The 26,221-nt window shown below is 46.3% G+C and overlaps 1 protein-coding gene across 2 annotated transcripts in view; it reads right to left on the bottom strand.

Moving 5' to 3' along the window:
• Positions 1 to 26,221, bottom strand: part of CCNJL (cyclin J like) — a 59,761-nt gene that overhangs the window by 17,712 nt on the left and 15,828 nt on the right. The window contains exons 2-3 of one of the 2 annotated variants that reach the window (XM_027766959.1): positions 15,208 to 15,248; positions 13,559 to 13,772 (exon numbers count right to left, since the gene is read on the bottom strand). In XM_027766959.1, the coding sequence (XP_027622760.1) occupies positions 13,559 to 13,628 (70 nt within the window). In that variant the 5' untranslated portion in view covers positions 13,629 to 13,772; positions 15,208 to 15,248. The remainder of the gene's footprint in view (positions 1 to 13,558; positions 13,773 to 15,207; positions 15,249 to 26,221) is intronic. The other variant, XM_006165062.3, reaches the window with a different exon arrangement.

Here is a 26,221-nt window from a genome sequence, read left to right as displayed (position 1 = left end):
TCTATTTGACCAGAGAGGGACAGAGTGAGAGAGGGAAAGTGAGAAAGCAAGCCACCAGGTCTGGGACTCTAACTGTGGACGGCCATGTGGGAATCCAGTGCCCTTAACCACACTACCTGCCAGCCCCTGAAGGTAGTTTTTTTTTGTTGTTGTTGTTGAGAGGTTTTTGCTATAGGGCGCGTGCGCTCGCCAGACAGACAGAGAGAGACAGAGAGACAGAAAGCAGGAAATCACCCCCCGGGGGGGTGGCCATGCTGCAATCCCTTCTCCTCCATTCTCCTCTCGGGATCTTGGGCATGCACGCACTCGTGCCTGGCGTGAGTTTAAGCCACCGGGTCCAGGACTCGAACCGCGGTCAACTATGTGGGAGTCCAGCGACATAGCCATTACGCTAACTGCTGGTCCCCCCTGAAGGTAGTTTTGTACAACATTTTTATTGTAGCTTTTTTTTTTTTTTTTTTTTTAAGTTTTTGCTATAGGGTGTGTATGTGTGCAGGCCAGAGACAGACAGAAAGAGAGAGAGGAAACATGAGAGATCACCCCTCAGTGGGAATGGCCATGCCATGACCCTTTCTCCTCTAGTCTCCTCTCAGGATTTTGGACATGTGCCGAGCATGGTCGCACATGTGCCTGGTGTGATTTTCAAGCCACTGTGTCTGGGACTTGAACTGCATAGTTGGCCATGTGAAATCCAGCACCTTAATCTCCAACCCACCTGCTGGTCCCTATTACAGCATTTTGACTGTGACTTGCTGGATGAGGTCAGGTGTGAAATTTTCCACTTGTGGCATCATGTTGGTACTTACCGTTTCAAATTTTGGAGCATCTGAACTGCCTATCTTAGAGGATTATTCTGAGGATTAAATGAGTAAATATGTATAAAAATCTCAGAACACCACCTGGCATATAAACATTCAGTAAACATGAACTATTCCACTATCTCTGAGAATAGTTTTGGGTTTTTTTTTTTAAGAATTCTTTTATTTAACTTTATCTTCTTTATTTTAATTTGACCAGAGAGGGATAGCGTGTGTGTGGGTGTGTGCGTGTGTTTGTGTGTGTGTGTGTGCACATGCAAGAGAGAGAAAGTGAGAAAGCAAGCCCCCATGTTCAAGACTCAAACTATGATCAGCCATGTGGGAGACCAGTGCCCTTAATCACTGCACCGCCTGCTTGCCTAACTGAGGCGAGCTTTTACCCTCCTACCTTCATATTCTGATTACAGAGAAACAAAAAAATGTAGTTAAGATTACAAGTGATTTTTATTTTATTTTTATATTCATTTTTTTCGATCTTCTAATTTTCTTCAAGGAACAATCATCACTCTCCTACTAAAGAAAAATATGTAAAACTCCTCAGAAGGCAATATACCACTGGCTGGGAACTAGAGGCCAGAACTGTCAGAGTAACTGCTGGAGAAGGTTCCAGAATGTGTATCTCCTCCAGTCCAAGAATTTCTCAGCATGAACGTGCTTTACAAGTGCTCTAGAGTCAGGAAGCGTCATACTTTCCTAGAATAGTCCCAGAAACCTCACCATGTCAGTGACAAAGAAGAGACTTTTCCTGTCTAGACACTGAAATTAAATTGTTGCTTGTGATTAAAATGAACAGTTAAAGAGGCAACACATGCTCCTTAAACACAATGAAAAATCCAGGCAAACACTCCAAACAGAAATAATCTCTAATCTGGCCACCCAGTGATGTAACAGGCTGGCATATGCACACACACACACACACACACGTACACGTGCGCACACACATATACCTTTTTTGGTGTAAATTTTTCTTTCCATGAGTGAGACAGATACATATACACAGAGAGCAAGAGAGCGAGAGAGAGAGAGACAGAAAGACGACACCCCCACAAGGGGTTTCTCAGGCCGTGATCCTCCTCTTCCAGATTCAGTCAGCCCCGGACCCTGAGCACACATGTACCCAATGTACTCAGGAATATCTCTGTGTGTCAACCCAGAACACTCCCTTGTGGGCTGGCCTCACAGCGTGTCACATTTACTGCTCCTGGATGGCATACTGCCTGAGTCTGAAACTGGTTTCAAAACCCACTGAGGCTGCCCTTCAGGTCGGACCACAACCAGCCATACTCAGCAGGTGGGTGATGGAGGCCAGTGAGCAGTGGACAGCAGAGACCAGAGTCTCCACTCTCCTGGGCCAGGGGAAATCTCTGCCCCACAGATCCAAGCCTCCTAGCAAGGCAAGAAAATGCTTGAATCTGAAAAACTTGGGTGGTTTTCCTTAGGAAAGAGGGGGTCTAATGAAAAAGGACCCCAGAACTCTTCCCTTGTGGACTTCAGCACTGAAAGGAGAATCTTGGCCACCATAGGATGCATAAAGGGCTACAAGACACAAATGCCCATCCTACAGGGGGCTCATGGTTAATGTAGATACAGAAAAACAAATGCCTAATTCTCAGCAACCAAACTTTGGGGGTGCCTGATAACTGTGTCCTGGTGACCTTCCCACTAACTGTGTGAGCATGGCCATTCTAACAGCAAGGACACCTGGATTTTCTTAGCGGGTGTCTTTGTTTATATTTTTTTTTTGGAGAGATTTTTGCTATAGGGCATGTGTGCTCACTAGAAAGAGACCAAGAGACAGAAGGTGAGAAATCACCTGTCCAGGGGGATGGTCATTCTGCAATCCCTTTGCCTCCAGTCTCCTCTTGGGATTTTGGGTACGCGTGCACACACGCCTGGCATCAGTTTTGGGCCAGTGGGCCCGGGACTAGAACCATGGTTTACTATGTGGGAGTTCAGAGGTGTAACCATTACGCCATGTGCTGGTCGCGCTGGCGGGCTCCTTCTAGGCTGGCTTCTTCTAGGCCTGTGCCTGAGACCTGCGGTAATGCCAGGCCTGAAGCCTGCTTCTTTAGGAGGTGTTTCCAAATCATAAGTAAGTTGAGGACGGGGCTGGCTGTTCTGTGCTCCGTGACCTGGTGCACAATATGGAATGAATTATCTTCAACAGCAGGGTCTGCAGACATTCCTACCAGTCACCACCATCTCCCTAGGGCCAACAGCGTGTCCAATATAGCAGAGGTCAAATAAATGTGTTTTGAATGATTTACCTGTGTGGGGTCAGAGGCTCCTGAGCCCTGCATGTTCAGTTAACTCATGTGGCTTGAGTTCTTAACCACTCCCCCACTCCTGTCCTCCTTTAGGAAAAAAAAAAAAAAGACTCAAGAGCCCAAAGCCCAGGCCCTGGAGAAACAGGTCTGGGCAGTAGACTTGCTAAGGCAAATTGTACAACTTCAGAGTTTCCGGCCCAGCCAGCTGCCTGACAGGCAGTTCACACAAAATCCTTCCTCTGAAAAGGCTCTAAGCCTGCCAGTCTGCAGAGATGGGAACAGGAAATGGAAAATCACCATGTCCTCGGCTCACTGTGTTGTAACATTGCAGCCCACACCGAATTTGCTCAGCCAGCCCTCATGTGACAGCCATGGTCTGCAGTGTCCCTGTCTGCATGGCCCCACCCCAAAGCCACTGATGACGAGATGCACCATTACTGTCCTATTGGTTTTTAAGTGGGAAACAACCAAACAAACAAAACATATGATTATCCCATTAACAACACATATCAGATGTAAGGCCTGGCCTGATCCCTGAGATGTTAGAACATTTCCAAACACTCTCCATGGCAGAGGAGAAAGGCCGTGTTTTCTGGCCATTCCGGTGTGAGACACCAGGAGCGGCTCTTGAATTATCTCCTGCTTGGGGGCTGCCATGTTTCTTTGCAGATTTGGACTTCATCCTATCACTAAATCTCAAGCTTTGTCCAAAATAACACCCCTGAAAAAGATCACCTGAAAAAATTGTCCCCTTTACATGTGCATCTACAATTAAAACCCCCACAATCAGAGCCTGGAGGCAGGAGAGGGTTAAGGTGCTTAACTTCCCCAGGCAGGACGCCAGTTCCTCTGTGTCTACCAGGAGGGATTAAGACTGCTTTCAAGTTTCTGGCATCTCCAAAGGAAAGCCCTTATTCTGCCCTCTGCCTTGCTGTCAAAGAAGGTGCTTTACAGAAGCAACAGTTACCAAGTAATCAAAGCAGGGGGAGGAGGCTTGGGGTAAGGAAGGGTACAAGGGGACACAGGGACTGAAGGTGGTTTATTGAGAGAAAGGCCCTTCCTAGAATCTCCTGAAGCCCAGAAAGCAAGCACAGGCAGGTCACAGCTTTGATGGGCATCTGCCCTAAGATGGGGCTATTGATTTCAGGTTAAGGAGCCCTAAAAGCACTTGGTCTGGGAATTATTTCTTGTCTATGTAACCTGGATAGGGCAAGGTAGGAACACAGAAGGCAAATGCAGTCCCTGCTTGGAGCACAGAGGAAAGCCACGAGCAGACATAAGTGAGGGGCTGAGATAGAGAGAGGCCACATGGAAATACAGAGCCTTAACCACTATGCCACCTGTTGGCCCCTACCTGTCATAATCTTAAATGCACACACATCCTTTGACTCTAAAAATTCCACCTCTGAAAATTTATCTTACAGGGCTAGCCCCATGACTTGACAGTTAAGTGAGTTGGATCCCACATGGCCAACTGCGCGGTTCAAGTCCTGTCCGTAGTGGTCTGAAAAGCATGCTGGAAGAGTGTGTGTGTACTCAAAATCCCAAAAAGAGAAAGAAATGGAAAAGGGATTGTAGAATGAGTGTGCCCCATTGGGATGCTTTCTCCCCTCCCTGTCTCTCTGGCAAGTACATACTCCCTGACAATTAAAAAAGTATCTTACAGACTCATTTAAGTGTATATAGAGAAAATGACAGTCGCAGTCACTATTTTTGGGGGGCATGTGCACTTGCCATAGAGAGACAGAGGAGTGACAGGGAGGGCAAGTGAGAAAATAACCCCCCAGGGGTTAGCCTTGCCATAATCCCTTATCTTCCATTCCTGTCTCAGGATTTTGGGGCATGCAAACACATGTGCCCAGTGTATTTTCTATGCTGCCAGGTATAGGACTCGAACTGTGGAGTTGGCCATGTGGGATCCAGCCCCTTTAACCACTATGCCAGAAGCCAGCCCATATACATACATATATATTTTTTGCTTTATTTAATATTTAGGACCTTTCCGATTTCACTTAACAAAAGCACTTCATTTTTTTTTTTTTTTTTTTTTTTATCTCTGAATTGCCAGTGTCATTCCCTCCTTTTGCCATGTTTCTTTGCAGATTTGGACTTCATCCTATCACTAAATCTCAAGCTTTGTCCAAAATAACACCCCTGAAAAAGATCACCTGAAAAAATTGTCCCCTTTACATGTGCATCTACAATTAAAACCCCCACAATCAGAGCCTGGAGGCAGGAGAGGGTTAAGGTGCTTAACTTCCCCAGGCAGGACGCCAGTTCCTCTGTGTCTACCAGGAGGGATTAAGACTGCTTTCAAGTTTCTGGCATCTCCAAAGGAAAGCCCTTATTCTGCCCTCTGCCTTGCTGTCAAAGAAGGTGCTTTACAGAAGCAACAGTTACCAAGTAATCAAAGCAGGGGGAGGAGGCTTGGGGTAAGGAAGGGTACAAGGGGACACAGGGACTGAAGGTGGTTTATTGAGAGAAAGGCCCTTCCTAGAATCTCCTGAAGCCCAGAAAGCAAGCACAGGCAGGTCACAGCTTTGATGGGCATCTGCCCTAAGATGGGGCTATTGATTTCAGGTTAAGGAGCCCTAAAAGCACTTGGTCTGGGAATTATTTCTTGTCTATGTAACCTGGATAGGGCAAGGTAGGAACACAGAAGGCAAATGCAGTCCCTGCTTGGAGCACAGAGGAAAGCCACGAGCAGACATAAGTGAGGGGCTGAGATAGAGAGAGGCCACATGGAAATACAGAGCCTTAACCACTATGCCACCTGTTGGCCCCTACCTGTCATAATCTTAAATGCACACACATCCTTTGACTCTAAAAATTCCACCTCTGAAAATTTATCTTACAGGGCTAGCCCCATGACTTGACAGTTAAGTGAGTTGGATCCCACATGGCCAACTGCGCGGTTCAAGTCCTGTCCGTAGTGGTCTGAAAAGCATGCTGGAAGAGTGTGTGTGTACTCAAAATCCCAAAAAGAGAAAGAAATGGAAAAGGGATTGTAGAATGAGTGTGCCCCATTGGGATGCTTTCTCCCCTCCCTGTCTCTCTGGCAAGTACATACTCCCTGACAATTAAAAAAGTATCTTACAGACTCATTTAAGTGTATATAGAGAAAATGACAGTCGCAGTCACTATTTTTGGGGGGCATGTGCACTTGCCATAGAGAGACAGAGGAGTGACAGGGAGGGCAAGTGAGAAAATAACCCCCCAGGGGTTAGCCTTGCCATAATCCCTTATCTTCCATTCCTGTCTCAGGATTTTGGGGCATGCAAACACATGTGCCCAGTGTATTTTCTATGCTGCCAGGTATAGGACTCGAACTGTGGAGTTGGCCATGTGGGATCCAGCCCCTTTAACCACTATGCCAGAAGCCAGCCCATATACATACATATATATTTTTTGCTTTATTTAATATTTAGGACCTTTCCGATTTCACTTAACAAAAGCACTTCATTTTTTTTTTTTTTTTTTTTTTGGTATCTCTGAATTGCCAGTGTCATTCACTCCTGTGCTTTGTGGTGAGACCACCATTACATAACACAGGAGTCACTGACCACGGCGACCGGAGTAGTTGATCTCACACCTGGGACCGTTACTAAGTGACAGGCAGCCTGGTAGCAGATAAAGCATGGATATGCTGAACAACCGGAAGATTCCTGTTCCAGGCCGGGTGGAGCAGGACTGTCAAATTTCCCCACGCCACTCAGAACAGTACACAATTTCAACTTTGTTTATTTCTGGAATTTCCCATTAATATTTTCAGATTGCAGCTGACCATGAGTAACTAAAACCATGGAGAGTGAAACTGCACGTAAGTGGGGCTTAACTACTAACAAGAGTAAGTAGTTACTCTTGTTATTCATGGTGGTTATGCTCTAGAACATCACCTTGAACAGTGAATTAGTGAGAAGTGAACCACCACTCCTAGGGGAAGATACAGGGTTGGGTTCCTGCAAGCCCTGGATCCCAATATTTCGCCAATACAATAATACATTAATCTTGTTTTGCGTTGCTTCTGTTAAATAGATTGTTGATTCATTAACATTGAAATCATGGTCAAAAGCACAGTAACCCATGGGAACCAGCAGTTAGCGTAATGGCTATGTCGCTGGACTCCCACGTGGTCGACCGCGGTTCGTGTCCCGGACCCGGTGGCTTAAAACTCACGCCGGGCGCGTGTGCGTGCGTGCCCAAGATCCCGAGAGGAGAATGGAGGAGAAGGGATTGCGGCGTGACTATCCCCCCTGGGGGGTGATTTCTTGCTTTCTGTCTCTATGTCTCTCTCTGTCTGTCTGGCGAGCGCACGCGCCCTACAGTGAAAATCTCTCCAAAAAAAAAAAAAAAAGCACAGTAACCCATGTCTGAACAAAACTTTCTAACATGGCATTTTCTACATAAGACACTTCACAGCTTGCTTGGGCTCAGAGATACTAGATATTACTTAAGCACTGTGCTTGGGGGCTTTTCTTTTCTTTTCTTTTTTCTTTTTTCTTTATTTTTTGCTATTTACTGGGTACGTGAGCTTCCTAGAAAGGAAGAGAGAGGGAGAAAGCAATCTCTCATGGGCATGCACCCAGAGACCTCCCTGTCTGTGTGTTGTGCACAAATACATCCATGATTCAGGGCTGGGTGAAGCTGGGGGTAGACTGGGGTGTCAGGACCATGTTTAGGGCCATATCTTCCTCTTGCTTGCTCATGGAAGAAATAAACTCAAAAAAAGGGAGGAGGAGGCACACACACAAAAATGACACTCAATAGCACACAAAAGGACACTTCTTGAACCAGGAGATGGCATAAAGGTTAAGGTACTTGAATCCCACATAGCCGACTGTGAGGTTTGAGGCCAGGACCCAATGGCTTGAAAAACATGTGGGGCATGTGTTATGTGCATGCCCAAAATCCCAAGAGGAGAATGGAGAAGGGATTGTGGAGTGGCCATCCCTCCAGGGAAGGTGATTTCTCACTTTCCCTCTCCTGCTCTCTCTTTCCCCCTCCAAAATCACATGCTGTATAGCAAAAACAAAACAAAAACTAAATGAAGGACATTTCTTTACAGTATGAGAGCTGAAACAAGAAGGCAAAACACAGTCCTGGGAAGATGAGCACAGGACAGGGTATCTCAAAATTTTCACTGCTCTGTGTACTTCCATGAATGGCCACAGAAGTGCTGCCACTGATCTGGCGTTTACAAAAGAATTGTAGCAAGCAGGTAAATTAACAAGAACAGGATCGGAGTAATGAGGATCAACTATCTCTATATGCACAGAACATTTCTAGGAAAAAACCTATCTATTTGGACATAAGACACAAAAAGCTATTCCCAGAAGCTACCTCTGGAGAGTGTGTGTGTGTGTGTGTGTGGGGGGGGGGCACGTCTTATATCTTCCTGTGGACCTCACTCTACACCATTTCTAATTTACAAACTCTGTCTTTGGGAGGTGGGCCTTTCTACAGGTAAGCTCAGCACAGCACAATAGACTCACTCAGGGCTAAGGGCTAGTGCCAGAGAGGGCTCTTTCCTGGCAGAAAGGCCACAAGACCACCATACTGTTTGACACTCTGTGCTTGGGAGCCTTTCTTTTCTTTTTTTTTTTTTTTCCTGGAGGGCAAATGAGCTTCCCAGAGAGAGAGAGAGGGAGAATGCACCACCCCTCTCCCATGGGGCATGGTCACACTGCAATCCCTTCTTCTCCATTTCTCTCTCCTTTCAGGATTTGGGGCACGTGGGGAACTGAGATGAAGGCCAGCATAGCATAGGACTCCATCTCACCTACAAAAACCAGTTCTCTATCTTAAGAAACAGACGGGGCCCCACTGCTGCCACTTGGGCTATGACACTGTGCTCCCCAAGTTAGGACCACAGGGGAGGCCTGAGTTCAGTTCCCAATGCAAGCTAATGGCCAGGCATGGTGGTGCACACCTGTAATCCCAGCTTCTGGGAGGATGAGGCAGGAGAATCTTGAGCTCAAGGATGGCCTGGGTAACCTAGCAAGACCCTGTCTGAAAAAGGGCTGGGGGCCAGCTCCATGGTCCAGCGGTATCAGCTTCTCAAGAGAAGTGGATCTTAACTGGTGGACATGGTTTGAATCTTCAGATTGGCCAGTCTGAAACATGCTAGGTGCATGCAGAGTACCCAAGATCTTATTGGAAGACTGCAGGAAGGGGATCATCTTGTGACCAGACCTGTGAAGGGTGCTTGTCTCTCTCTCCCTCTCTCTTCCTCTCATGTGTGTGCACATACACTCTATCAAGAATAAATAAAAAAAAATAAGAGCCAGGGTGGTGGCATCTGCCTGTAGTTCCAGCTAGGAGGCTGAAGCAGGAGGATGGGAATAGCACAACCCTATCTAAGAGACAGTCAGTATGAGCTAGCCAGTGATGTAGGTTAAAGCAGCTGGGTCCCACATGGCTGAATGAACGGTTCAGGTCCCGGACCTGATGGCTTGAAAATCACCCCAGGCACAAGTGCATGTGTGCCCCATATTCTGAGAGGAGAAGGATTGCAGTGTAACATTCTTCCTGGGAGTGCTTTCTCACAGTCCCTGCCCCCATCCTCATTTCCAGCAAATGCATGTACTCTAGAGGAAATTTCAGTTCAGTTCAATTTTGGCCATCAGGTAGCGTGGTTATTAAGGCACTGGACTCCCACATGGCTGACCATGGTCTGAGTCCCAAACCTGGTGGCCTGCTTTCTCTCTTTTTCTCTGTCTGTCTCTCTCTCTCTCATCAAATTAAATAATAATAATATGATGATGAATAAAAAATAATTCTTTAAAAATTCAATTCAAAGGATAAAATAGTAATTTTGCTATACATTTTACCTCAACTAAAAAAATAAGTGCAAAACCCTAAACTACATGATCTTAGGCAAGTTATTCAGCCTCTATGAACCTATACAATGGACCATTGAGCACTATACCCAAGCTGGTCATAGGGATGCCATGAGACATGGGTATGATGCTTGGCGTAGGTCGGTGTGGAGAAAGGGGCCTGGAAGTACTGGAGCTGTGGCCCCTTGGGTGTCTATTCTGACAGTGCAGAATCTCAACTGGAAGCCGTGGAGATTCCACATTGTCAAGTTGTCCTTTTAATTAGCTAACGAGAACAACAAAAAAGACAGCTGGGGGAAGGATGACGTCTAAGATGAAAGACTGAAGATGCGGCTCTACCACATTCACGGTATATTTATACCGTACCATGTTTACATTACAATTCTATCCTGTGTTCAATAAGGCCGGAGACACAATTAACGCAGCTGCAGAGACAAAGGGGCAGCCCTGCCACATGTCTGCTGTGGAACGACCTACACGCTGGGGCTTTTATCGTCTCCTTCCACAGGCCTGCAGAGGTGGGTCCTTGACCAACTGCTATGTTAGGGCATAGAAGGGGCTGAACTGAATGCAGGTGAGAGGTCCCATCCATGGAAAAGGCCTTATCTGGAAGCAGCTTAAAAAACCTGATAACTGACAGATGGGGCAAGAATCTTAGCTCTTATCTGAATTATTTGGCACCAAATTAGTAGAACTCTAACTTCCCAAGGCAAGGTGACCCCCCCTTGTGGCTGACAGTAGGCCTGGGGAGGGGGGAAGGAGGAATGAATTGGATTTCAGGCTGTCATGGAAACTTTTCTTTCCTCTGGCCCCTGGAGCATATGGCAGGTGTCCTGAAAAATCCGTCCTGCTGCCTGAGGCTGGCTGCTGCCCTCAGACATGTGGGTGGAGGCGTGGGCCTCTCCGTCTGCAGGGCCCCCTCCCTCTGGCATGGCGACAGCAGCACAAAGGAGTCTCCAGTGTGCGCCTCGCATCTCAGCTCCCCAGACAGACGCACACGGAGAGCCTCCAAGGTCCCATGGAAATTTAAGTCCCCTGCCCCCAGCAGGTCTTGATGCAGCGCATAGATCACAGACAGCAGCAGGCCAAAGGCCACGGCATAGATTTCTTCTGCACGCCTGAAACATGATGCCTATTCTGTCCTCTGCTGATGGGGATGTCTCGCAAGCCCTGCATCTCCTCCCAAGGGAGTTGCACATTGATTTGGGACTCTGAAGCAGCAAACGAGCTGGACGCCTGGCAAGACTGGCCCCCATGTGTGACATGGGAAATCCACTTGGCCCACGGCAGAGAAAAACGACAAATTGCAAGGCAGTAAACCCAAAGCTGCCACAGGGATGAGAAACAACAGCAGGTGGGAGGTGTCACCGTAGAAAACAAGATGGAACTGTGAAAACGCAGAAGCTAGGCACCCGGACCTGGGGATGGTGCCCAGGGGGATGTATGGCAGCATGCCAGGAGCAGACAAAGCCAGAGGAGGAAACGGGCGCCATCTTCCTGCTGCACCATCAGGACTCAACACTGGGAGTGGGGAGTGAGGGGGACATGCAACAAAAAAGACAACAACATGTCACAGAGGGAAAGGTGGAATCTGAGAGAATTTTAAGGATCAAATATTAGGTGTCAAAGAAATGCTCTAATTGCAGCTGGTCACTTCAAGCCTGAGGCCTTTGGGGCATCCCACTCCTCTGTGTTAAGGGCAACCTGGAAAAGGGGGAACCCTTAGCTTCATTCATTTCATTCATTTCACATGCAGTTTTCTGAGGTCTTACACTGTAAGCTCCTCTCCGTCTCTGACATTCACTGCCAAGTCAGAGTGGTGGGTGTTAGTTCACAGTGCAGGATGTAATGGTCTGTCTCAGGCCTCCCAGGCTGAGGCACTGGGGAAGGTTTTCATAGGAACATGGATCCTGAGTGATGGGTTACCAGAACCAAGCAGGCAGAGGGAAATAATGCAGGTCAAGTTCTGCAAAATGAAAGGGCTGGACCATTGTGGCAGGAAGCAGAGGAGGGATGAGAAGAACAGGCATGAGGGCAGAGAGGCAGGAACCTAAGGCTGGTCTTTACCTCAAGAAGGCTGGCAAAGTCTGTGTCAATCTGAAGTGGCAGGGTGGCATGGCAGAGCTGTGTTTGAAGGAGATCACGAGGCAGCAGCGTATTCGCAGGGTAATCTCTCCCAAGGCAGAAGGGCAAATGATCCAAAGCATGTTGGATATTTTATGAGGCTTCATTGGAAGGTGCAAACCCCAAGAGGCTGTGCCCAGGCCTGCTATAGGGTACATGTGATCACCAGAGGGAGAGACAGAGACATGCATGCACACATGCCCAGTGTGATTTTTCAAGCCGGCAGGTCCAGGATTCAAACCACAGAATGAACCCTGTGGGATCCGGTTACCTTAACCTCCATGCCACCAGCTGGCCGAAGAAGTCACATTTCTAAACACCTCTAAGAACAGCGGTTGCTAAGGTTCCCCTCTCAGCGCATTCAGAGTTCCCACACCAGGAAGTCAGAGTTACCTGTGAAGGGCACAGCTTCTGACAGCAGGCAGTTCCAGGTGCAAATCTTATTAGCCATATGCTAACTGGGCCCAAGGCAAGTTTGTTTGTTTGTTTGTTTCTTTCTTTCTTTCTTTTTCTTTTTTTGGAGATGTTTTTACTATAAGGCATGTGCGCTCGCCAAAGACAGAGAGACAGAAAGTGAGAAATCACCCCCTAGGGGGGATGTCCATGCTACAATCCCTTCTCTTCCATTCTCCTCTCGGGATCTTGGGCATGCATGCACACATGCCCGGCATGAGTTTAAGCCACTGGGTCCAGGACTCGAATCGTGGTCAACTGCATAGAAGTCCAGCGATGTAGCCGCTACGCCATGTGCTGGTCCCCCAAGGCAAGTTTCTTAACCTCTCTGCCTCGGTAAAATGGGTTACTAAGAAACCTGTCTCTTGGGGTCCCTGAGAGGATGACTAAGGTGCTAAAATCCCTATCAATTAGCTTGGTACGTGCAGAAGGTACAAAGTGTAGACCGTTCTTATGGCTCACGCTCAGCCGAGGATAAACAGAAAAGATATCCAGTGTGAGCTGGTCTGGGAAGTATGGGAGGGGACTGTGAAGTGGAGGAAGGTGGGTGGAAAGGAATCAAGGAGATAAAGAAAGAAGCAAAACATTTAAGGGACACAAAACCAGAAAAGTGTCTATTGACGATAACATGTATGATAATATCTTTAACTGGACTAATATACAGGCATACTGTAATGACATACAGTAACTTTTTTTTTTTTTTGGCTTTAGGACATGTACGCTTGCCAGGGAGAGAGAGAGACAGAGACAGTATAAGGGAAAGTGAGAAATCACCCCCTGGGGGGATGGCCACGCAGTCCCTTCTCCTCCATTCTTCCCTGGAGATCTTGGGCATGCATGCATACGCACCCGGCGCGATTTTCAAGCCTCTGAGCCTGGGACTCGAACTGAGGTCAGCCATGTGGGAGTCCAGTGATGTAGCTGCTACATCATCTGCTCACCCATGACTGAATTTATCAAGGAAAGAAAGGAAGGAAGGAAGGGTGGGTCTGGGAGCAGCCAGGCCTGCCGAGGGGAAGAAGACAGCACAAGCACAGAGGAAGTGGTTTGCACTCACTCGCGAGCAGGAGGCAGGAGACGGCTACGGTGTACAGCTGCTTGGACGCGGTGATGTTGTAGCGGTCCATGAAGTGGTCCAGCAGGTAGATGGCCAGATGCCGGGCCGCGGGGCAGAGCTGGCAGTGGCTGCTCAGCAGGGTCAAGATGTCAACAAAAAAACGGCGGCTCTTCAGGAGCGGAGAGTGGGCTCGGAAGGCAGGCAGCTTCAGTTCCTGGGGGACAGGTGGGGCGCAGGTGGGTGAGGGCTGTCTCCCAAGAGCCTTGAATGCCCCAGGAAACGGAAACCTCAGGGCCTGCCTGCTGACTGGCTGGCAGGCAGTGGTTCCCTCCTTTGCTTAGTCTCCTTCAAGCAGCAGAATGGCAGCCCCTCTGTTCTAGAAACTGCTGGGCTGTCTCCTGTCTGGCTCACTAAGTACAGGCTATAAAATACCAGGGACCTATGAGATGACAGAAGGAGCGGGCATTCTGGGATAGGGGGTCTGCTATCTGAGATATACAAGGCCACATAAGAATGAGGCCTTGAGGTCAGATACCCGTGTCCAAATTTGGGCCCCACTACTCAGCCAGATTGCATAATCCTGGCCACCTGGCTTCACTGTTATTTCCTCCTCAATAGCTGAAGATTAAATAAAACAAATGAAACATGTATGCAAAATGCCTCGCACACTGTAATGTCTCAGGGCCCACAGCTAATTTCCTCAAAAGGTACGACTATGAGAGATAGTTTTTGTTGTTCTTGTTTTCTAAATCAACCTAAACAGGGCTGTCGAAATAGCTGTACAAGGAACTCCCGAATCCTCTACAACTCGATCCACTAATGGCTACCATTTGGGTTTCTTTCAGTCTACACACACACACACACACACACACACTTTTTTCTGAAAGTAAATTCCAGCTATCATGACACTCCCACCAAGAGGCAACTTTTACTTTGTAACTTATACACTGCCTCATTATCTGAATTTATTTGTCTAACACACACACACATACACACACACACACACCCCAAAAAGGAAATGCTACACTTTTTCAACAGAAAATTTTTTCTTGTATATCTACCATGTTTACCATTTAACCAAAGTAGATTAGACATTATTTGTTTAGGAAATGTCTTAGTGACGTTTGTCAAATAGGGAAATTAAAGAGAAATAAAACTAAAGTAAAATAGGAAGTTGGCAGAAAAATGATCATGAGCGCTCACTAAGGGTAGATTATGGGAGGGGGAAATGAGATGAATAAAAACTGGTGTCCTCTTTTTCTTTTTTTGCCAGAGGGTACATGCACTCTCCAGAAAAACAGAAAAGTGCAGTGAGAGGGAGAAGGCACACCCGATGTAGTGTGGTAATGCCACAATTGCTTCTCTTCCATTTTTCCACCCTGTTGGGATTTTGGGAATGTATGCACACATGCCCAGCATGTTTTTCAAGCAGCTGGGGCCAGGATTCAAATCACAGAATTGGCCATGTGGGATCCAATTCATTTAACCACCAGGCTGAGGGTCTAGGTCTGTTACCCTCTTTCTTATATTGCTTCTCTCTTAATTCTGGGGCTTTATCTAACTAGCAACAGATCTAGAAGTTGATATCTGTTCATTCATTCAAGTGACATTCATTCATTCATTCATTTCAGTCAATAAATATCAAGTACCTTCTATATGTTAGGCTTATTCTAGGCATTGAGGAAATAATCTGGAAAAGATGGACATAGAACTAAATGTAAAACTTAAAACTATAAAGCTCTTAGAGGAAAACAGAGGTAAATCTTTTTAAAAAATAATTATTTATTTAATTATATTTATTTATTCATTTATTTTAATTTGACCAGAAAGAGAGGGAGAGAGAGAGACGGAGGGAAAGTGAGAAAGCAAGCCACCAGATCCAGGACTTGAACCACAGTTAGCTACGTGGGAGTGTCCAGCACCTTAACCTGCTGGTCCCCATTGAGGTAAATCTTTATGACTTTAGATTAGGCAACAGTTTCTTGGATAGGACATCAGAACAGAAGTCACACAAGAAAAAGACATATAAGTTAGATATCAAAATTTTAAACTTTCATGCTTCAGAAGACACCATCAAGAAAGTGAAAAGGGGCAGACAGTGGTACATTCATAAAATGCCACATTTTGTGAGGCAATGCCATATGGGAAAGCTCCAGGTTCAAGTTTGGAGACCTTCCTGAGTATGCTGGGAAAGTGTGTGCTCATGATCCAGCTGAAGGCTGGCCAAGTATTGAGGCCAGGAGACTCTGTTAGGGTTCTCTCTCTCTCTGATGAGAAGAGAAAATAAAAAGAAAGTTTAAAAGGAAAAAAGAAAGTGAAAAGAAAACCCACAAAATGGGAGAAAATATTTGGAAATCGCATGTATCCAGAATATATAAAGAACACTTAGAATTTAACAATAAGATAACCGGATTTAAAAATGGGCAAAGGATTGCAGATATTTCTCCAAAAAAGGTATGAAATGGCCAACAAGCACATGAAAAGATGTTCAGCAGTACTAATCATTAGGGAAGTGCAAATCAAAACCAAAATAAGATACTATTCTATGTCCATTAGTATGGCTGTTATTAAAAACAAAACAAAACACAAAACTGAAAATAAACAAGTGTTGATGAGGATGTGGGTAAACTGGAAGCCTCATACGCTGTTGGTAGAAAAGTAAGTTAGTGTAGCCACTGTGGGAAAACAACTTGGTAGTTCTTCAAATGTTAAACACAGTTATCACATGACCCAGCAATGGCAATCCTTGGCATATATCTGAGAAATGAAACTTATGAACACATAAAACTTCATATATTCATAGCAGTATTATTCATAATAGCCCAAAATGCAAACAAGGTAAATGTCTATCAACTGATGAACAGATTTTAAAAATGTATTTTATTTGATAAAATATATTTCCATATGATGGATTATTATACATGTTAGAACAGAGGTGTACCTTAAAAACATTATGGTAAGTGAGGGCCAGCAGGTGGCATGGTGGTTAGGGGTGCTGGACTCCCACATGACTGACCACGGTTTGAGCCTTGGACCTGGTGGCTTGCTTTCTTACTTTCTCTCTCTCTTGCTCTGTCCCTCTTTGGTCAAATTAAAATAAATAATTAAATAAAGTTAAATAAAATAATTCTTTTTTTTTTTTGGAGAGGTTTTTTTCTATAGGGCACGTGCGCTCGCCAGACAGAGAGAGACAGAGAGACAGAAAGCGAGAAATCACTCCCCAGGGGGGATGGCCATGCCGCAATCCCTTCTCCTCCATTCTCCTCTCGGGATCTTGGGCACACACGCCCACGCGCCTGGCATGAGTTTAAGCCACTGAGTCCAGGACTTGAACCGCAGTCGACTACGTGGGAGTCCAGCGACATAGCCATTATGCTAACTGCTGGTCCCAAATAAAATAATTTCTTATAAAAAATTATGGTTAGTGAAAAAAAGTCATCATGAAAGGCCATATATTGTATGGTTCCATTTATATATTTTCTTACTTTTTGGAATTAAAGTACAAATTCATTTTAGTACAAAAAATAGAAATCTATGCATAGCTTTCTCCTTTCTTTTTAAGAACTTAACCTTTTTTTTTTTTTTTTTTTAAGTTTTGCCCAAGGTACATGTGATCAGAAGAGAGAGAAAGTGAGACAGCATCTCCTATGGGGCATGGTCATGCTGCAACCCCTTCTCATTTCTTTTTAAAATCATTATTATTATTATTTTTATTTTTGCTAGAGGGCACATGAGCTCTCTAGAGACAGAGAAAGAGAGAAAAGGAGAAGGCAAATCAAGATAATGGAGATGGTGTACAACCCTGTGAATGCACTAACACCAAACTGCACACTTTAAAAAGGTGGGTATTAAGGTATGTGAATTGTTAATAATTCAATAAAGCTGTTATTTAAAAAAAAATGCACTGCCCACATTCATGGAGTCTATGGACTAGTAAGCAAGTACAATCAAGTACTAAAACAACTGCTGAATTCTAAACTGTGACAGACACTATGAAGGGACGCTACAGATGCAGCAAGAGCCTGATTTCTTCTACTTTTTATTTTTTGAGAGAGGTTTTTGCTATACGGCATGTGCGTTCTGTGGAGAATCAGAGAAACAGGACGCGAGAAATCACCCCCAGAAGGCATGGCCAAGCAGCAATCCCTTCTCCATTCTCCTCTCAGGATCTTGGGCATGCATGCGCATGTGCCTGGTGTAAGTTTTAAGCCAGCGGCCAGGTCTGGCATGAACTGTAGTCAACTCCGTGGGAGTCCAGCGACAAAACCATTATGCCATCTACTGGTCCCTTTTTTCTTTTTTTCACTAGCTTCTCCAAGGGCAGGTAGGCTGCCTTATAAAAGTGAAGCTTGGGTTGAGACTTCACACTGATATCTTCTCTTATGGCCTGTTCTCCAGAGAGCCCAGAGCTTTGTTCATGGCAGGTGCTCAAAGTCTAAACAAATTATTTTCTCTCCCTAATGTTTATATATGAAGAAACTGAGTATGAAAAAATCCCCTAATCCTAGGGCTTTAATTAACTAGCCACAGATCTGAGATTAGAAGACTTTCTAAAAGACTTTCTATATGTATCGTTTTTTAAGTCAAGGAGATCTTTTCTCCTCACCTTAACTTCTTTAAGAAAAAGACCTGACATTTGCATTGTTTGGTGAGTTTATGTAGCCACTATGGCAAACTAAAACACGTCTCCTCAAAGCACGCTTTTTGGGGGCACATTTTGGGATGACTACTCAGAGGCACTGCAGGTAAAGAACTAGCTTTAGAGAAAAAAAGAAGGCTAGGCTTTTGTAAAAGAAACTTTTATTATTTACATTAGTAAAGCAAGCAGTCATGCAAACTGGCTTCTGCAGAACTACCATCTTACCTACCTAGGCCCAGGAAAAAGGGATTAGAGATCTGACACCTGGCCCAGGAAAAAGGATAACCTTTGAATCTTTCCCCCTCCTCCTTCCACAGCCTAAGTCCAAGTCTGCAGGGTATAAAATCTTCAACATCCTGGTCCTTCTTTGAGTCTCATTTGCTGAACTCCATGCTTTTAATGAAACTAATATTTTTCCCCTGTTAATCTGTTGTTAGTTTATATCATAGACCAAAACAACAACAACAACAAAACCCAAAAAAACAAACAAACAACTCATTACATTTTTAGGGAAAAGAGAAAATGTGAAACTTTCCTACACCACCACAGGACTTCGATCTCCTGAGGGTGGGGTCGCAGTCCACTTTTGCTCATTGTTGAGAGGGACCAGAACTGGTTAGATGCCCAGTAACTGACTGCTGAAGAAGGGAAGGGAAGGAGGAAGAGATGGGAGAGGAGAGGAAGAGATGAATTGCAGCAGTTGAGTACAGAAGGAAGGTATGACCGCTCTAAAGAGCAGCAGGCCTGGGAGGACTTCAAAGAGGAGGAGTAATAAGCCGCGTGTTTAAAAGACTTCTAAGAATTTACCTGTTGAAGATGCAGCAAGAGAAGGATGCTCAGCTGGAGACAGAGCATGTGCAAAGCCACACAGGTGTCCCATCTGGGGAATCCAGAGCGGTTGCAACAGCCAGGCAGGTAGAGTACAGAGCAGGCTGAAAGGTGGGGTAAGGTCCCAGCATTCCCACCCTGTTAAGACAACTGCCCTGGGCCACAAAGGGTTCAAGCAGAGCATTGACCTGGTCAGCATAGCCTTGCATGAAGATCTCAGCCTAGCCGTCTCCTGGGCTACTGTCAGAAAGTTGGCGGCAGCAGCCAGTGTGGGACTCTAGCTCCCCCAGTACGGTTCCCACTCTGTCAGCCCCACAAGCATGCAGGCTACTTGGGTATTTCCTCTAAGCATAGGGTTCTAAATTCAGGTTCATGACAAGCACAGCCACAGTTAGAGATCCTCAGTGTCTGGTAGGCTACAGCTGCCGGAAACTTGCCTCGGCCACGCAACCTCTGGCCGGGCCACGCTGCCCTCATCAATGCAGTGCAGAGCCCCACAGTTGAGTTAGATATGTCACGTCCTGACTTCCCTCCCCACCCATCTCAGCCAAGTTTAGCTCTTTGTAGATATTCCCTTGCGTCAAGCTGGAGAAGAGAACTCAAAGCAAAACACCGTGGGTCTCTGTACACTTTTTTGGGAAAAAGTCCTTTTCTTTAAGCAGATTCTCAAAGGCCACTGCTGACAAAGAAACAGTCACCTCTCAGGGCCAGCAGGTGGCGTAATGGTAAAGGTGCTGGACTCCCACATGACTGACTGCAATTCAAGTCCCAGACCCAGTGGCTTGAAACTCACGCCAGGTAAATGCGCGTGTGTGCCCAAAATCCCGAGAAGAGAATGGAGGAGAAGACACTGTGATACAGGCATCCCCCTGGGGAGTGATTTTTCACTTTCTCTCTTCCCATCTCTCTCTGTCTCTCTGGCGAGCACACACGTCCTATAGCAAAAATTTCTCTCAAAAAAAAGGCATTTCCCAAGACAGGCCTTCCCTGACCTCCCCATCATTCCAAATCAGGTCCCCCTTCCCTGCCCTAGCACACTGTTCTTCGTGGTCAACTTCCACTTACTTATCTATCTCTTCCGACTAAACTGTAGGCTCTGCAAAGCAAGGACCAGGTATTTTACCCACACTGTTTGCACAGGTAAAGGAGGACAGCAACGTCCTTCCCTGTCCCCCCCAACCATCACCACTGCATACAGAAAGCAGCTTGATACAGACTGTGAAGACCAGGGGAAAAAGACCAGCAGCTCTAGTCAGAATCCCAGTTCCACTAATTAACTAACTTTGGGAGTGTGACTCCTCACCCTCAGTGTCCTCACCTGAGAAACGGGGTCATGCTGCCACAGTATAAAGTATTTGGCCCAAAACAACAGCTAGACAAGCATTAGTGGCCGCTCTCCAAGCTGGGTCATGAAGCCTCCGATACCCTGAGTTTACCTACTTCTCTCAAAGGCTCTTTGGGTTCTCAGAGGAACCTGCTTTGAGAAATATGGAATAAAGCCTTGTACCTCAGGTTGGTGACAGCTGGCACTGAGGCAACTGTGTCAGAAAGGACCCTCGGCGAGTTCCCAAACCAAATGGAACTAGTGGCTCTGAGCCTCAGCTTCCTTGGCATCCGAACAACGTAAATCTCCAGCATACCTGTCCTGTTTAGTTAAAAAAATTTTTTCTCCAGAGAGTGTGTGCACTCACTAGAGACAGGGAAAAAGTGTGCAAGTCACCCCACAGGGCATGGTCATGCCGCCATTCCTTTTCCTTCATCTCCCTCGTCTGGGAATTTGGGCACGCATACACTTGCATCTGACATGATTTTCAAGCCACTGGATCTGGGATTTGAACTGCACAGCTGGTCATGTGGGATCCAGCTGTTTTAACCACCATGCTCCCAGCTGGTCCAGCCCATCCTGTTCAGTTTGAGAGTCTGTGATTGCTCCGCTAACCCAATTCCCAGGGCAAGGCATTCATTACAAGGGCTGTGCTCTAAGGATCTGCCCTCTTCCCCCAAGCACTCTTGACCCAGGCCTGCTTGAAGGTCACAGTAGCCCAGGAGCAGGACCCCAGCCCCTCTGCAGAGTGGCCTGGATTTCAGAAACAAAAGAGCAGGCCTGCTAGGCGGCTTGTAAAGCTCCACCAGATTAGGCAGGCGCTTGGCAGGCGCTCAGTGGCCAGCGTGGGCAGCTGGGTGTGTGGGCGGGAACCCAGCCAGGCAGGGTGACCGTCCTCCCAGCAGGCCTGCCAGGGTGATGCACAGGCAGCATCAGTGTGGCCAGCAGGCAGGCTGGGGGCAGGGGAGAACAGAGGAGGCTTCCTGACAGCGCTAGCCCTCCCTGCTGCTGGCCCTTGACACCTGAGTTAGACAGAAGAGCCCAGCTGTCACAGGTACGTGGAGAGACTGGAGAGAGGAGCAGGAGGAGGCACAGGACAGATGGCCCCGGCAGAGCGCAGGGAAAAGACCCTGCCTCATAAGAAAACCTGCTTTTGTGATCACAGAAATTTTCATTTCTGAAATAACTGGGTTAGAAAACATTTAAAAGATACATATCAAAATGTTAACAGTGGTTATCCAGGAGGAGGTGCTGAGATCTCACATAATTTTCACTTTTGTGCTTTTCAACAGTGAATTAAAAAGCATTCAATATAAAACCACTTTATCATTTCAATGACTATGTTTCCAGTCTGAAAAAAAGAAAATGGAGAGACAAAATCTAGATACCCATTAAAGCCCAGCTCAAATTTATCTCCAAGGATTTCCAGGCAACCTCACATTATCCCTTTAACAAAATCAGCCCTTGAACAATAACATCCCATAAACCCAGTGAGGACCTCACTTTATCCTCCTAAAATGCAAAGCTCCTGCCAAGGTCTCCCCTAGTGGTTGTTTTTCTTTTTCCTATACTTTTTCTTTCCACTAATTATAAATTATATGTTTACCAATGAATTTTTTAAAGTAGAAAAGAGTAACAAATGCCATTTATAATCCTTCATTCAGAGGGACTTAGCAGTATTCTACAAGCTTTTTTCTCTTTTTCTTTATGAGAAAGATGGTTGGAGGAGAGGAAAAGACAGGTGGAAATATATTTTTTAAAAAGAATTATTTATTTTTGTTTATTATTATTATTATTATTTTATTTTGTTATCGGGCACATGTGCTCACCAGAAAGAGAGAAAGTGAGAAAGCAAGCTGTCAGGTCTGGGACTCAAACCATTATCAACCATGTGGAGTCCAGCACCTTAATCACCACGCCACCTGCTGGCCCAGAAATGGATATTTTTGACAGAGCCTCTGTGTGTCACAATCTTCCTGCCCCAGACTCCCAGGTACCAAGGATTATAAGCATAAGTAACTGTGCGCTGCGTGTTCAGATCAGCCCGGGAACTGAACCTGGGCCTCCCACATAGCTTCCAGCCTTTCAAGCAGCTGGACCCACCATTAAGTTTTCCGTAGGTTCTTTGGATGTGTGCAAACTTTCATCAAATGGGCTCACAATCTCCAGCTGCTTCTCACTGCCTCTTCAAGAGCACTGGAAATACTTTTTTTTTTTTTTTTCCTTAGCCGCAGGGCCTGGGCCTTGAATTGCACAATTGGCCCTGTGAGATCTAGCCACCGTAACCTCCATATCACTGGCTGGCCCAGAAATACTGTTTTCTTGGCTGTGCAGTATCTCAGTTTAAGGTTGTGCCACAATGTCATCTAACCCCAATTTTGGATATCTGTTTTTTTTGTCTTTTTTCTTTCTTTTTTTTTAAAGAGCTTTTTTGTTTTGTTTTGTTTGTTATAGGGTAAGTATACTCACCAGAGAAACAGAAACAGGGAGACTAAAAGTGAGAAATCACCCCCCATGGGAGATGGCCACACCACAATCCCTTATCCTCCATTCTCCTCTTGGGATTTTGGGCACATGTGCACACATACCCAACATGAGTTTAAGCCACCGGGTCCAGGACTTGAACCGCAGTGGGAGTCCAGCGACGTAACCATTATGCCATCTGCTGGTCCCTCTGGGTTTTTCTCTTACTTCAATCCTCTGCTCAGTCTGTTCCTCAGAGGCCTTCCTGACCTCTCTCCTGCTGACAGCACACTGAGCGCATCCCATCAGCAGTCACTGCTGACCGAAGTGTTCAAGCATTTATTAGCTGTCTCCTGCCTCGCTATGGTAAGGGAGTCACCCTCTCTGCTGCTCCTACCTGTGCCTCTGGTAGCTGGCACACAGTGAGGGCTACTGAAGAGCTGCTAGATGAGTGAGTAAACATCTGAACATTTTAGGGGACTCCTCCCTGTGCCTGTAGCCTTGTAAACCCCTCTTTCCTCTCCAGGCTTCCTCACCTACCTCTGCCCTCTTCCCCGGGGTACCTAATGGGGGTTAACTGCCCCACCCCAGTGGTAAATCCCACTGTGACATGTGAGCCAGCCTCTGAGAGCAGAGGAGCTGTTCTGGGGAATGGGAAGCGGTGGCGTCGAGACAGGCTTGACTCTTTTAGAAACCACTCTCCTTGCTGCCCAAGAGCGTCACCTGGGGCTTCTCAAGCGGAAAGAGGGTTATCTGAGAGAGAGAGTGCTCCGGAACGGCCAAGGACCAGTGAATCACAAGGTACGCAAAGCCCCAAGCTGTGCTGTGTGCGTGGCAGTGAACCGTCTGGACAGGTGTGCAAAAACTGCAGGTGTGTATCTGGTCTTCTTGGCCACCCCCTCCCCAAGAGAAGCGCTGACCTCGGCAGAGTGGCACACACTCTCCACACCTGTACTGGGCTCAGTGCGTCTGGGCTAGGCCAGCCAGAAGTGCAGGTACACAGGACTTGGAGCCCAGGAATGCTGCTCTAAGAGACACCCTCCCCTCTTGCCACCACCACCTTGCAGGACAGAAGGGGGAGAACATTTTCTATGTGCTCTTCACATAGGCTCCGAAGGCATTTTGAAGCTAACCTTGGAGTCTGAAGGTCTCACACACACTGTAAGTTCACCCACTGTAAGTTCACCCAGTCGGCTCTGGTTTCTCATATTCAAGGAGGGAGGGAAGTCCTCCTTTTAACCCTTGGTATCCTGCTCTGGAGATATTCTAATTGCCGCACGGTTTTACTTCTCATCACAAACATAAGTAAACTCTTCCACTCTTCCTTCAGCTCCCAACTTAAAAGTCTCTTCTGGGGGATCAGCAGATGGCGTAATAGTTACTTTGCGGACTCCCACGTAGTCGACCGTGGTTAGAGTCCTGACTTAAACTCTCACTGGGTGCGTGTGCATGCTCAAGATCCTGAAAGGAGAGGGAATGGAGAAGGGATTGAGGCGTGTCCATCCCCACTGGGGATGATTTCTCACTTTCTGTCTCTCTGTCTTTCCGGTGAGGGCACACACCCTATAGCAAAAACCTTTTTTAAAAAAGTCTCTTCTAAGAAGAGGGACTTTTCCCTGGGGGTCAGATGGTGGCACAGTGGTAAAATGCAATGCTCTGAAGTAATATCACGTGGGAAGGCTCCTGGTTCAAGTCAGGATACTGTCCTGAGGCTAGAGGTGGATCACAGCATCAAAACCCTGTTGGGGGCGCAGTCTTTCTGTCTCTGGCTCTGGCTCACTCATGGAAGAAATATATAAATAAACTCAGCAAAGAGTGCTCCCTGCTCATGCTTCCCTCAGACACTCTCCAAGCACTGAGGACTTTTCATCCACCCATTCACTCACTCTCACCTTCCCAGGCCCAGTGGCTTGAAAAACACACCAGGCACATGTGCGTGCATGTCCAAAACCTCAAGAGGAGAACAGAGGAGAAGGGACTGTGGCATGGCCATCCCTGTGGGGAGTGATGTCTCACTTTTCTATCCCTTTCTGTCTCTCTCCAGTGAATGTATATGCTCTAAGGCAAATTTTAAAAAGGAAAAGGGTTCTGTGGGCCATAGTTTGGGAAACACTGGATACTACATTGCTCCTTCCTAATAGAGGCCCTGAAACAGCATAGCTAGAAAGAACTTATATAACTTTGGGAAACTTGAAGTTTATTTATCTACAAAACACTCCTCTGTTTTTTAGGGGGCAGAGTGACATTCCAAAAGGCTTGCTTTTGGGAAATGGTACTTTAGGATGCTGGCCAGTAGGCACCAGGGTACAGGGGAAAATTAAACTCCAAGATATCCACAATGCTCCACTCTGGAGAACATCAACGTGATCATTCTAAACCTAGAGATTTACTGAAGAGCTCACTGAGGTTAAGAACTGCAGCTTTCACCCGCACCGCTGCCCTGATAAGAATATTCCACATGGCATGGCATTTGCAGCAGAGGGGAGGCCTACAAGCAGCTGTAGGTGCCACTTCATGGAGAGGCCCCAAGAATAAATCTCCCACCCTAACTCCGTCTCTATTTACTTGCTGTGTTTGTGATTTTGGCATCTCCCAGTAGTCCACAAACACTGCTCCCTCCTTGAAAACCCCGTTGCTGTTGGGTATTCCGAGGCACACAGCACACTGAGACAAGGAAAGATAAAATTCTTTTCTGCTGAAATTTAGCTTCCTGAGTGTCTTACATCTGCCCCCAGGTCTTTACGAGTATGCGGAATTACCATGATGAGCAGTTTTGCTGTTGTTGTTTTTTTTCAGATTTTTGCTATAGGATGCATGTGCTCGCCAGAGAGACAGAAAGTGAGAAATCATCCCCTAGAGGGGATGGCCACACCTCTTGGGATCTTGGGCACACACACACACGCACCTGGCATGAGGTTTAAGTCATCAGGCCCGGGACTTGAACCATGGTCGACTATGTGGGAGTCCAGTGACATACCCATTACACCACCTGCTGGTCCCACCATGATGAACAGTTTTGCATAGCCTACAAGTTACACAGATACAGCTATGTCTATCTACAGACAGACATAAGTTAAACACATAAAATTCAAAAACGTGTTTATGTCACTTACATACACACGTACACTGCGTTCCACACATTTCACAACGATCAGCGCCTTCTCAGTGAACTAAGTCAACTTTCAATACTTGCTTAAGATCATCCAGTTACTAAAGGAAGAATCTGAACCTGAGTCCTCTGACTCCAGGGCTCTCCACACTATCCTGAGGCCTCCATGGGAAGTTTAGGTTTGTTTGTATTTTCCTTCCAAAATAAAGTTTTATTTAACCAACTACAAAATACTTGGGTACTATAGAGATTTTAGAAAATACAGATGAGCACAAAGAAAATTCACACCACCAGTAATGG

Source organism: Tupaia chinensis, unplaced genomic scaffold (genome assembly GCF_000334495.1).
Source record: "Tupaia chinensis unplaced genomic scaffold, TupChi_1.0 Scaffold143796_1, whole genome shotgun sequence".
NCBI classification, from domain to species: domain Eukaryota; kingdom Metazoa; phylum Chordata; class Mammalia; order Scandentia; family Tupaiidae; genus Tupaia; species Tupaia belangeri.
This window is presented reverse-complemented; position numbering and strand designations above follow the sequence as displayed.